This window comes from Arachis duranensis, chromosome 1 (genome assembly GCF_000817695.3).
Source record: "Arachis duranensis cultivar V14167 chromosome 1, aradu.V14167.gnm2.J7QH, whole genome shotgun sequence".
In the NCBI taxonomy this organism is placed as follows: Eukaryota; Viridiplantae; Streptophyta; class Magnoliopsida; order Fabales; family Fabaceae; genus Arachis; species Arachis duranensis.
The window spans coordinates 86,018,530-86,032,133 of record NC_029772.3 but is presented as its reverse complement, the minus strand read 5'-3'; the positions used below and the strand labels follow the sequence as shown (position 1 = coordinate 86,032,133).

General features: G+C 35.6%; 1 protein-coding gene across 1 annotated transcript; it reads right to left on the bottom strand.

Annotated features, from left to right (window-relative positions):
• Positions 1-2,642: 2,642 nt before the first annotated feature.
• On the bottom strand, positions 2,643-10,408 carry LOC107491466 (FKBP12-interacting protein of 37 kDa). Its single transcript, XM_052251305.1, has 14 exons — positions 10,377-10,408; positions 10,005-10,123; positions 9,274-9,485; positions 9,029-9,096; positions 8,899-8,935; positions 8,010-8,097; positions 7,827-7,891; positions 7,652-7,729; positions 6,535-6,582; positions 5,847-5,900; positions 5,124-5,285; positions 4,857-4,926; positions 3,612-3,667; positions 2,643-3,077 (listed from the first exon to the last, which is right to left on the bottom strand). The coding sequence occupies exons 1-14, from the start codon at positions 10,406-10,408 to the stop codon at positions 2,949-2,951; spliced, it is 1,218 nt and encodes a 405-aa protein (XP_052107265.1). The 3' UTR covers positions 2,643-2,948.
• Positions 10,409-13,604: the final 3,196 nt, after the last annotated feature.

Below are 13,604 nucleotides of genomic sequence, written 5' to 3'. Positions count from 1 at the left end.
GAAAATATGAAATTGGACCTAGATCTAAGATGAAATTAACCTAATCTAACCTAATTCTAGAGAGAAGAGGGAGTTTCTCTCTCTAGAAACTAAACTATATGATGCTAAGCTACAACCAATTGCTCCCCCTTTGCTTGGGCTTCAATTTTGCATGAAATACACTCAGAAACAGGTTGGAATTGGGCCTGGGCTGCTCAGAAATTTTCCCCAGCATTTTGCCGTTAAGTGAGTCACGTGCGAGTATCGGCGCGTACGTGCCATGTGCGCGTGCGCGTCGATTGGCTATTTCTTCATCCGCGTGGACGCGTCCTGTGCGCGTGCGCGTCTCTCTGCAAAATCACTTTTGTGCGTGCGCGCCTTGTACGCGTGCGCGCCCATCGATGCATTCCCAATTCTTGTTTCCTCATGCATTCTCCACCTTGCATGCTTTTCTCCTCATTTCTTCCATCCAATACTTGCTTTATGAACCTGAAATCACTCAACAAACACATCAAGGCATCGAATGGAATTAAAGTGAGTTAAAATCACCAATTTAAAGGCCTAAAAAGCATGTTTTTACACTTAAGCACAATTCAAGGGAGAATTACAAAACCATGCTATTTTATTGAATAAATATAGGAAAAGGTGATAAAATTCCCCAAATTAAGCACAAAATAAACCACGAAATTGGGGTTTATCAACCTCGGAAAGGGAATCACTTGCATTAGAATTGGTGCTCTATCCTTCACAACTCTCTTAACCAACGCTATTCGGGAGGAATTGAGGTTCTGAGAGATTGTGTGGCTTATGGATAAGAGAATGTGCTCTAACTCTTCTCACGATAATTAGATCAAGGAATTGGCAAGATTGATTGTGATTAGAGAGATTGGATTGCCAAGAAACTGGGATCCAATCAATTTCAATCCGCCATAGATCTACTCATATGATTGAGAAAGGAGTTGAGACCCATTTGATTCATGATGGATTATGATATCTCCAATCCCTGATGAATCATTTTCTTTGAATTTTCTCAATTTAGATCTCTCTGATTTCACTTCAATTTAAATTGTTTATTGCTGTTTGATTCCATGCACCCATTTCCTTTTATAATTCATGCAATTTAAGTTTCACTGCAATTTAGATTCTGCAATTTTACTTTTTTGTACTCTAAGATTCAGTCATTTACATTTCTTGCAATTTAAGATTCATCTCTTTTAGTTTCTTTCTCTTTAAGTTTCTTATCATTTAAGTTTCAAGCAATTTATATTCAGCACTTTAATTTCTTGCAATTTACTTTCTATTAATCAATTTTCACTCAAATCACCAACTATCAGCTTGACTAGATTAATCACCCAACTAAATTTGCTTGATCCATCAATCCTTGTGGGATCGACCTCACTTTTGTGAGTTTTACTATTTGATACGACCCGGTACACTTGCCGGTTAGTTTGTGCGGAATTCAATTTTCCGCCATCAAGACCGACTACTCGAAGTCAGAACTATAAAAGGAAACTAATAATTCGTAACAAAGTTGCTGAGATCTAAACATCAAGCAAGCTATATTCAACTGCAAAGATGCTCGAGCCCGACCTCTTGAAAAACTCAGACTCAAGCAGGGACATTGTTCATACCCTGACCCAAATTATAAAGTCAGGTCTAATAAAGATAAAAGGCCCAGCCCAAGAAGGTGGCATCTATCCCGTACCCCGACCACTTCGAAGAGGTCAAACACCGACAAAAAGGGCAACTTATGTTTACCTAAGTAAGTAACTATATCCCCAAATCTCTCCAAATATCTCTATCTTCAAATAGATTTTAACAAACTCCCAAGATAAAGGAAATGGTTATCCATCAATTAAGATAGAACTACTCCAACAAAGGTGGTTATTTACTCTACTATAAATACACTGACATCCCTCAGGTATATTCACATTCTAATCTACTAAAAATCTGTCTAAAATCCTTGCTAACTTGAGCATCAAAGCCTCTCGCCCTACCGCCCCCCACCTCCTTATGAAGAACTCGGACATGTGGCACCTTGACATTAACAAGTCGGACGCTACCATACAAAAGAATCTGAACTTTACGTTCAGACCTAAATCAACATTTCAAGTAACCTTCGAAACAGATTGGTTCCAAAAGGTTTCTTATTTTATTAAAATTAATAAATGTAAAATATTAATCAATTTAAATTAGTTAAATAATCAACCCACTTATTCGTTAAAATAAATAATAAGAATTTGAATTCTATTTTATGTTATAAAAATTTATTAGTTAATAACATATTTTTAAATAGAACTTAGATCTACAATAGATTAATTATTATTATCCTGTCAGATTAAAAAATTTCGTAAAAACAAAATAAATAAATAAATGTGAACTATTATCAAATATTCAAAGGGTGAAGCACGAATGCCATGTAGGGCCACGTGTTTGGCAAAGAGAGCAAAAACGAAGATCAATCATTGGATCAAGCTACCTGAAAGTTCTAGATGAACAAGTTTTAAGATTATCGATTTTTCCACTTCAGAGCATTTATGTGTGTATTCAATATTCATACGTTATCATCTACCCCAACCGTGTAAAATAATCTTCTTGTGTTGTGAAATTAGAGCTGTTACTTAAAATGAAACGCTAAATCAAACACACATGCAAAATGTAAGTATATAAAAATTAAAATTATAACTTTATTTAGATAAGTATGCCTGTGCTTATGCAGGAGTACCGATTAACGCTCAGCATATCAGAATCGCATGTACGATAACACCGCAAAATAATGACAGAATCAACGAGGATTCTAACGCTACACGTTGCAGCACCAAAATCACTTTTGCATTGCAAAATCATGAATTTCAATTCAATATACAACTATGAGTGAACTGAATTCTTGAGAAACAACCGTTCCAAACAAAAACTTTCCGTATTAAGCTAACGTGGCAGATTAGTCAGCATTTTCCCTAGGCACTGCATTAATGTCGTCTCTCTTTAGATGCGGCTTCTGTTGTCCCTTCATCCATGAAGCCTTTCTCTTGCAATTCATCTTTCAGCCGTTGGATCTCTTGATCCTTGTCTTCTAATTTCTCTTGCAACATCAAAACCTGCAGTAAAACCCACTGAAGTTATGCGTACTCAAGGATTTTCTTTGGTACAATGTACTCAATATTTAGGTTAAGCTCTTAAGCATCTTATATATAACTCCACAAAAGTTCAGCACAAGGAAATTTCAAATCATCATATATTTCTGGGCTTTTATCCAAATATATGGGGAAGAGGAGACTCTCCCATTATGAACCAACACAAAACAATAAAGTCTTATCTGATTAGGTGAAATCAGTTACATGAATCAAACAACCTAATTGAATTCCACCATGTTTAGCGAGACCGTTCTAGATCTTTCTTGACCAGCAACATAGTACATCCATATAAATGTATATTATATTATTTGTTCCCTATTAGTATTCATCTATATCATAGAGATTTAAGTATAAGCGGACTAAACAAAAATGGTTTACTCCGTCAGAAACTCTGAAGCAAATAGTGTATAATGCAGAGGAGAATATGCAGTGCATTGATATTTTAAAATAACATTAAAGTATGACATTAAAGTATGTGAGTAGGGATAAGCAAAAAACCATTTCATTGGATCTTTCAACGTCGTTTGTCAGTCCGTCCATATGTGTCTGCAGTCCTGTAGTCAAGTTTAGAGGTTAAGATTACATAAATTGCTAAGAGTAAATTACCATTTCTACCGATGAAAGTATAGAATGCTGACAAATTTATCCATGAATAAATAAAATTATCATTTCTACCCAAGAAAGAAGAATTTTTGTCAACAAAACTACACGACTCTAAAAACCTATTTGAAATTTCCAAAATACTCTCTAATATAACCTAACTTCTTTTTACTCCACACCATCACTCCTCCAATTCCAAACCTTACCTCCACCCAAATCTCTTTTTTACACATCACCTCTCGTCCACTTCGCCAGCTCTGCCGCCTCCTCCCCCGATGGCGCCCCTCTACGAGTGCCCCATCCGCCATGTCGCCGCCAAAGCCTCCAAGAACCTCGACCGCGCTCCCTCCCTCGTCCGCAAGTGCAAGCACCGCTCCATCCTCCGCCGTGTCGTCACCATCATCTCCGCCGCAGACTTCCGCAAGGTCCTCTCCCACCTCGAAGCCTCCATCGGTGACATGCGCTGGCTCCTCTCCATCCTTGACGCTGATGGCTCTACCGTGGATGTAGGTGGTGGTGGCAGCATTGTCCTCTCGCTCCCTCCGATCGCCAGCAACGACCCATTTTGTCTTGGGTATGGTCTTTCATTGCTAGTGTTCAAATGGGTCAATTGAACGATAAGGCAGAAGCCGCTAATGAACTTGCTTCGCTTGCAGATGATAATGATAGGAACAAGAAGATCATTGTTGAGGAAGGTGAAGCTCTTGAAAGAGAGTGGTGGTGGTGGAGTTTGGAATTAGGAGGGTGGTGGTGTGGAGTAAAACAAGAAGTTAGAGTTAGGTTATATTAGAGGGTTTTTTAGGAATTTCAAATAATTTTTTAGGATTCGAGGAATTTCAAATAATTTTTCAGGTTTCGAGTAGTTTTGTTAACAAAAGTTCATCTTTCATGGGTAGAAATGGTAATTTTGTTTATTTGTGGGTAGATCTATCAGTATTCTAAACTTTTATAGATAGAAATGGTAGTTTACTTAATTGCTAATGCATGGAGATAATATAGTAGAGTAAAATTAGCATAACTTTTGATTCCAATAAACTCCACTTTTATAGGCAAATCTGTTTAGGATTCATCCTAAAAAGGGTCAAAGAGGATTAAAATGGCAGAGCATAGAATTTTTTATTATGAAATCATCCAGCTGCTAACCTTCAAATTGACTTCTCAGTTCGGCATTCTGGTATTTCTGCAATGATAGTTTCATTGCTAACTCTTGTATCTGCAAATCAAGAACAACAAAACATTGAGTGGGGAGATGCCAACATCACCATCGACACAGCAATAACCATGCCGAATAAATTATGTACAATTGTACATGCATCAGTAATATTACCTCTAGCAAATAATAGATTATTATGTCATCAGCTCAATGACAACTATATTAGAAACACTGGTAAAGAATCTCATGTATGCAACAAAAAAAATGGTGGTTTGGTTCCCAATCTCCTCATTTTCCTCCTGCAAAGTCTTGCATTTAGCCATAAGCATCTTTCCCATCTTGCTCTGGGGAGTGAAATTGATTGCGGCAATGTTATCTTGCAACTCTTTCATTTTTTTATCCTTCTCCTCGACTAAATTCTAAGATCAAATGAGAACCCATGTAAGAAACAAACATAGAAGTAATCACCATTCACCAATGTAAAAACTGACTAAAGTTTAATTTGAAGTAGTGGATCCTATTGTCATGGATGGTGTACAATCCGGAGTGTCAATCTAGGACCACCTAAGAAGTTCTCCATACTTAAACTGGAAGTTTGCATGAAGCCTACCCTTTTCCACTTTCTCTTTAATCTTGACTCCTTTTTCATTTTGCTACCTCCAAAATACTGAAATCTCTTTAGGTAAGTTCCCCCAGTGAAGAAGGGACTAAAACTACCACTACATAAGACACAGTACATTACTCCTCTCTCATAATGGATAACAAGTTGTTTCTTCACCATATTTCTAAGGTGATACTCTCCAGGAAAGAACTAACAAGACAGCTTGCTCTAACATTTTCCATTGAACTAACAAGACAGCTTGCTCTAACATTTTCCAAGTACAACTCTAGCATGAGCCATAATATCCATCCTGGATTCTATATCTCTGAAAATAACATACTTGACGCAATAGAATTCATAACCAAGTTGAATAACAAACCTTCAAACGAGTAAACTCTTCATGGACAGCTGGATCTAGTAACAGCCTCCTTGCCTGAAAATTAAAATCATGGAACCAAGGACTACCTTTGGGCAAAACTAAGTCAAAATGGAAGGCAATAAGATGCAGCCAAAATTATTCGAAAGCAGCATATCATGAATAGCTCAATAAATAAATAAATAAAAATAAATAAACAGGCAGAAAGTATTGAAAATTGAGTTGCATAAGTATAATAGACCCACTTTTATCAGATCCAATGCAAGTACATTACTCCTCATTTTTTTATAATTATTATTCAAGTTCCAGTAACTGTGTAATCGGGTAATGATCCAGAAGATCTATGCCTAGATCCAGTACCAGATTACCAGGGCTGCTATAATTCTATAAAACTTTTTAGTAGAAAGAGGCAGACTAGCACAGTTATTTATCTGGAGTGCAACCATCTTGTCAGCTTATATACAAGATCTAGTGAACAATATATACATGCCATAAAGTGTAAACCTCCTGGGTATATCACTGTTTAAAGGAGAATAATGAACAGAACAACAAAAATAATACATAAAACCACTACAAGCAGGGTAACTTGGAATTAAAACATTGCAGCTTTTCCTATGTACCATGAAAGACTTTAGACACAACCATACTGATGAAAGCACACTAGCAAAAATTATATTATATAAAACAATACCTGTATCGTTGCTGGCTTGAGTTGAGCTTTCAGATCCCGCAAAGCAGACTGGAAAAGTTTAAACAGGCAAAAACGATTTAGTGGGGAAAAAAAGTTTTCTAAAAGTAGATAAAGTCTTAATACATAACCCTATATCTTTAAAGTGCATGTAGCTTTAAACTTTCTGATGAAAATGCGTAACAAGCAATAGGATCAGTTCAAGCTCTTATTGCAATTCAACACTTCATACACCTACACAATACATGATAATTTCTGGCCTCTTATCCTTTAAGGACATTCTACTTTTTCATCAAAAGCATAATACTTGAATATTACAACCAGTTCATTCCAACCCTTCTGCTGTTACTTCATGCTAGTTGCTAAATAGAGAGTATATCCATTATCCAGTTCTATGGTCAGAATAAATAACATGTTACACTGGTATTTATTTTAATGGAAATATAGAAATACAATAGAACAGTAAAAGATAATAGAGGAATTTCGAGAGTCCTCTTCTCTCCTAGCCTAGGCCTTTCCAAGTCTTTTTCCTACCTCTCACCTAATAAGCTCCTCCTTTTATTGCCTTCCCTCAAATTAATTATCATAATTAGCATTCAACTCCTACGATTACGCCTCCGTGATTCTCTCATCTGACTAATCCAATCATCAATTATTGTCACTTATGATTACACATTTCTCCTGCCCTATTATTCCTCCCTTTTGGAATGACTTCTCCATACAGCTAACTATTATTAACCAATTAGGCAATTGAAGAGCTTATTTAAATAAATAAATAAATAAGAAAGAAAGAAAGAAAGAAAGAAAGAAAGAATGAATGAATGAATGAAAAAAGCACCACTCCCCAATCTAAAATTCCAAATTCCAATGAAATTTTTCTCAAAGGAAGTGGGTATCTCCTTCCTTTCCATCTCCTTCTTTTCCAAACAGCCACTTATCAATAAAAAGAATGAAAACAGACCCCTAACTTATAAAGGATAAGTCAGTCAATGTTGAGCAGTGTAGACATGATATTTAACTGCCAATCAAGACCGTATGAAAGTCATCATCATCTAAGATTTTACAAGTTAAAAACTTCTGTTAAAGAGCATCGGAACCCTATTTTAAGTATATTACCTACCTTCAACTCTGCTATTTCTTGTTCTCGTTTTGCAAAAGTAACAAAGAATGCACCTTCCTTTTTTTTTGCTTTTTCAAGCTAATAATCAATGAAACAGTGAAAGGAATCAATGAACCCTGATCAGTGGATAAAGAAAAATTTTTAAGGGGAAAAAATGAGAGATTCAATTCCAAACCTGCTCTTTTAAAGACTCTTCAGAAGATTTCAGGGCTTGAAGATAGTTAATCGCCAATTTGGGTGCTTGAATGAAGAAAGATAACAGAAGAGATCAGGGATATATTTGAACAAAAGAAGTAATAGAACTAGATCTAGAATAACAATACAAAGGTCACCTGCAAAACACCAGGTATAAACTAACCTGGAGTGGTCCCAGAAGGAATGAAGGGTTCATTCTGAAAAGCTGTGCGCCACTTATGAATTTCAGATTTTGCAGCCTCAAGTTCATTCTGAAATATGGAATGATCTGATCAAGTTTCTAAGAAAAGGAAAAGGTACAATTCAAACTAAGATATCACAATTGAAAATAAAAATAATAGTTAAAAAACACAATTTGAACAAATTATGGCCAGGGCTCTCTGCTAGTCTGCTATGGGAATTTACTCAACCCTAATAGGGGACTCAAACATTAGACACCATATCCCACAACCATCAAATGATCAAAATAATAAACGTGAACCTTTTCACCATGAAGCGTGAAGCACTGAGACCTAGGTATGGTAATCCTAAATGCCTAATTTTTAGTATGCCTGTCCTACTCATACCGACTATGTACCCAGTGCCAATTTCTGCTAGGTACATGTGAATAATTGTTGGTCAAACATTACAACAAGCATATGTACCCAAAGGCCTAAATCTAAGTTAGTACTTACAAATAATAAAATTTGACAAGTACACTATTTGGTTTACTTATAAATGAAATAAAACACTACTTCATTTCTTCAAATCTTATTCCTCTTGAGGTATTGCTTTCTTTCCTAATACTTTGATAAAAACTTGAAGTTACAACATCATAAAAATTGCATATAATAATATGCTTCAATTACTTTATTGCTTACTGTTTTACATTTTATATAATATACACACACATACATACCCTATCTCGTGCAAAATGACCATAATATGTAACCATATCTATGCTACATTTTCCTGAAGCATTAATGAATCCAACATTATTACAAACTACAGACCACTTCATCAAGAAGAGAATATCAACTTTGAGTAATTGAATTCATAAAAGTAAGACGTACTTGGCATGTGAGTAGGGTATCCTTACAGTTTTGAAGACTGCCAGAAAAAAAAGAGTCACGGAAAGAAGTTTAGGCTCAAATTATATCCTCATAGAAACCTGAACACAGTACAACTAACATTTCGTTATACCTCTCACGAAGAGACAATATCATTCCAGTGGTTACACCAGAAGCAGCTTCTTCAGCCTTTGATTTTGCCTGAACCAACAACAAACAGAACAGAGTACAATTTTAGAAAACGAATACCCAACCTTCAACGAGTAATGTACAATTAACGAACGTATTCCATTTTCCACATAGAACATTCTAATTAGAGAACATGTAACGCAGAATCGCATAGAATAAACTAAACTATAGTGGATTATATTTGATTACCTTCTTGGGTGCGAAAGGGTCATTATCGTAATATTCGTCGTCATAATCAGGAGAGGGCCTCTTCTCCCCAGAACGCGTTCCGGAAAATCCGCCTTCAAAATCGAAGTCTTGCTGCGTTTGAGAAAATTGAAGTGAGGGCCAAGACTCATAGATAGAGTGGGGGAAGAATAAATAAAATTTGAAAAGAAAGAGGGAGTACTTCCAAGTTCTAACTATTATCAGAGTGCGAACCAAACAGGCAAACAAGTTATAAATTAATTTTTAAAATTTTATTTTAATAGACAAATTAGTTTTTAATTTATATTTTGATAAGTAATTATTAAAATCAGTTTTTAAAATTTTTAAAATTGAATATTTTAGTTTAAAAATAATTAATATACAGATAAATTTGTAATATTTTTTTTATCAGATAATTTTTTATCTAATTTATTTTTACTATATGTCAACATTTGTTATTATTAATTTAACTTTGTACATGTAAACTATGACACTAGTATATTAATACATTTTTTTTCGTTAAAAACAAGTAACTAGCATATTAATACACTCTTTTCACTAGAAATAAGTTAAATGAATAATGATGCCTTAAAATTTAAATTGAAATATTTTTTTTAATATAAATATGTTTTTTTAATAAGACATTTTTTATTATATTAAAAATAATCTCTAATAATTTTATTAAATATTATTATTATTGAGTGAAATTTATGTGTGTGTGTTCCGAGAGTTACCTGAAACGTTGATTTGGGCCTGAACGTGAGGTCCAGATCCCTTGTGGTGGCAGCGTCCGACCTCGTTGGTGCCGAGGTGCCGCCTGTCTGAATTCTTCGTGAGGAGGTGGGGGTGGTACCTGCAAGAGACTCCGATACTTAAGTTAGCAATAGTTTAGGCAGGTTTTTAGTAGATTAGAACGTGAATATACCTGAGGGGTGTCAGTGTATTTATAGTAGAGTAGATAACCACCCTTGTTAGAGTAGTTCCATCCTATATCTTATCTTATATCTTGGGAGCTATCTTTTGAATGAGATAGAGATTTAGTCACGGCTTCTAGAAGCAGTGACCTGCCGCGTTGGATAAGTGGAGCTGGGCTCCTTGGTACTAACCTTAGCTCATCTAAAATTTCAACCCCAAACATTCAAACATTCATGACCCATATGCAAATTAAACTATCTAACTCAAAGATGAAATTAATTCTAAGCTAACCAAGATAAACAAAAATGCAATAAAACAAAATTATAAACAAGGAGAGGGTAAGAACAATGTTATCATGGTGGGGTGTCTCCCACTTAGCACTTTGGTTTATAGTCCTTAAGTTTGACTTGTTGAGGAGACTCTTGTTAGGGTGGCCTATGTTTTCACTCCTCCTTGAATCTCCATCCAAGCTTGCACTTTATAGGTCCTCCAGGATCCCATGTTTTAGTTTCCTGCTGCCTTCTTGTTGATTTCTATGTTTCAAGCTGGATGTACAAAACCTCAAATTACCCTCGAAGCAACCCAACACTCTACAGAATCCACTCAATTGTGCTTTACACCGTGCTTGAATTCCAATTCTTGAATTGGTTTTCTTGTAGAGCTTTGGACTTCCTTGGCAACCAACACTCCTTTCTCCATGATGAGCGGATAATTTATACGCTTTTTGGCATTGTTTTTATATAGTTTTTAGTATGATTTAATTAGTTTTTAGTATATTTTTATTAGTTTTTAAGCAAAATTTACATTTCTGGACTTTACTATGAGTTTGTGTATTTTTCTATGATTTCAGGTATTTTCTTGTTGAAATTGAGGGACCTGAGCAAAAATCTGATTCAGAGGTTGACAAAGGACTGCAGATGTTGTTGGATTCTAACCTCCCTGCACTCAAAGTGGATTTTCTGGAGCTACAGAACTCCAAATGGCACGCTCTCAATTGCATTGGAAAGTAGACATCTAGGGCTTTCTAGAAATATATAAAAATTATACTTTGCGCAAGTTTTGACTACGTAAAATGGCGTCAAAACGCCAGTTCTCTGTCTTGTACTGGCGTCAAAACACCAGAACTAGCATAAAAGTTGGAGTTAAACGCCCAAACTGGCACCAAAGCTGATGTTTAACTCCAAGTGAAGCCTCTACACGTGTAAAGCTCAATGCTCAGTCCAAGCACATACTAAGTGGGCCCGGAAGTAGATTTCTGCATCATTTACCTATTTCTGTAAACCCTAGTAGCTAGTTTCATTATAAATAGGACATTTTACTATTGTATTTTCATCTTAGAATCTTGGTATCCATCTTTGGAACGTTTTTCCTTAGACTTGGGGGCTAGCCTCTCGGCCATGCCTGAACCTCTATCACTTATGTATTTTCAACAATGGAGTTTATACACACCGTAGATTAAGGGTGTGGAGCTCTGCTTTTCCTCGAGTATTAATGCAATTACTACTGTTTTCTATTCAATTCATGCTTATTTTTATTCTAAGATATTCGCTTGCACTTCAACCTGATGAATGTGATGATCCGTGACATTCATCATCATTCTCACCTATGAACGCGTGACTTACAACCACTTCCGTTCTACTTAAGATTGAGCGTGTATCTCTTAGCCTCCATTCCGAAAGATCAGAGTCTTCGTGGTATAAGCTAGAATTATTGGTGGCCATTCTTGAGATCCGGAAAGTCTAAACCTTGTCTGTGGTATTTCGAGTAGGATCTGGGAAGGGATGACTATGACGAGCTTCAAACTCGCGAGTGTTGGGCGTAGTGACAGACGCAAAAGAAATCACTGGATTCTATTCCAACGTGATCGAGAACCAACGGATGATTAGCCGTGCGGTGACAGCGCATTTGGACCATTTTCACTGAGAAGACGGGAGGTAGCCATTGACGCCGGTGAAACCCAACATACAGCTTGCCATAGAAAGGAGTATGAAGGATTGGATGAATGCAGTAGGAAAGCAGAGATTCAAGAGGGATAAAGCATCTCCATACGCTTATCTAAAATTCCCACCAATGATTTACGTAAGTATCTCTATCTTTATTTTCTGTTTATTTATCTTTTTACTTCTTAAAACTCCATAACCCATTTGAATCCGTCTGACTGAGATTTACAAGGTGACCATAGCTTGCTTCAAGCCGACAATCTCTGTGGGATCGACCCTTACTCACGTAAGGTTTATTACTTGGACGACCCAGTGCAATTGCTGGTTAGTTGTGCGAAGTTATGACAAAGTGTGATTCACGTTTGAGAGCTCCAAGTCTTTGGCGCCATTGTTGATGATCACAATTTCGTGCACCAAGTTTTTGGCACCGTTGCCGGGGATTGTTAGGTAATTTTTATTTTTTATTTTCTTTTCAAAAAGCTTTCAAAAATCTTTCAAAAGTTTTTTTTATTATTTGTTTTCGTTTTTCCCTAAACAATTTTCGAAAACCCAAAAAAATTCATAAAATCATAAAAACTCAAAAATATTTCATGGTTCTTGTTTGAATCTAGGGCCAAATTTTAAGTTTGGTGTCAATTGCATGATTTTAATTGTCTTGCAATTTTCGAAACACATGCATTGTATTCTTGATGATCTTCAAGTCGTTCTTGATGAATTGCCTTGTTTGATCTTCATGATTTATTGATTTGCACTGCATGATGTTCTACATATGCATTCTTGCATTCATATGGGCCAAACATGAGAAAGTTCTAAGTTTGGTGTCCTCCATGTTTTCTTTCATTAAGAAAACTACGTTCTTGATGTCCATCTTGATCTTCAAGATTGTTCTTGATGTTCATCTTGACGTTCATAATGTTCTTGCATATATCTTGTGTTTTGACCCAAGAATTATATGTTTTGACTCATTTTGTTGTTTTTTCAAAATTGAAAATATATCTTCTTGAATAAAGGATTTAGTAAAATGAAGATCCAAGAACATAAAGCAGAGGAATTACAGAGAAAAAGCTGGGCGTTCAAAACGCCCAGTGAAGAAGGAAAGATGGCGTTTAAACGCCAGCCAAGGTACCTGGCTGGACATTTAAACGCCCAAACCATGCAGCAATTGGGCGTTAAACGCCCAAAACATGCAGCTCCTGGGCGTTTAACACCAGGAAGACATAAGGAGAGGAATTTTTGTTTTCAAATCAAATCTTTTTCAAATCTTCATAATTTTTCAAAATCAAATCTTTTTCAAATAAAATATTTTCAATCATAATCATATCTTTTCAAACATATCTTTTTCAAAAATCAAATCTTTTTAAAATTTCTTTTTCAAATCTTTTTCAAAATAAATTTCAATCATATCTTTTTAATCATATCTTTTTCAAAAATTTGATTTCAAAAATCTTTTCTAAACTTCCTATCTTTTCAAAATTTGAT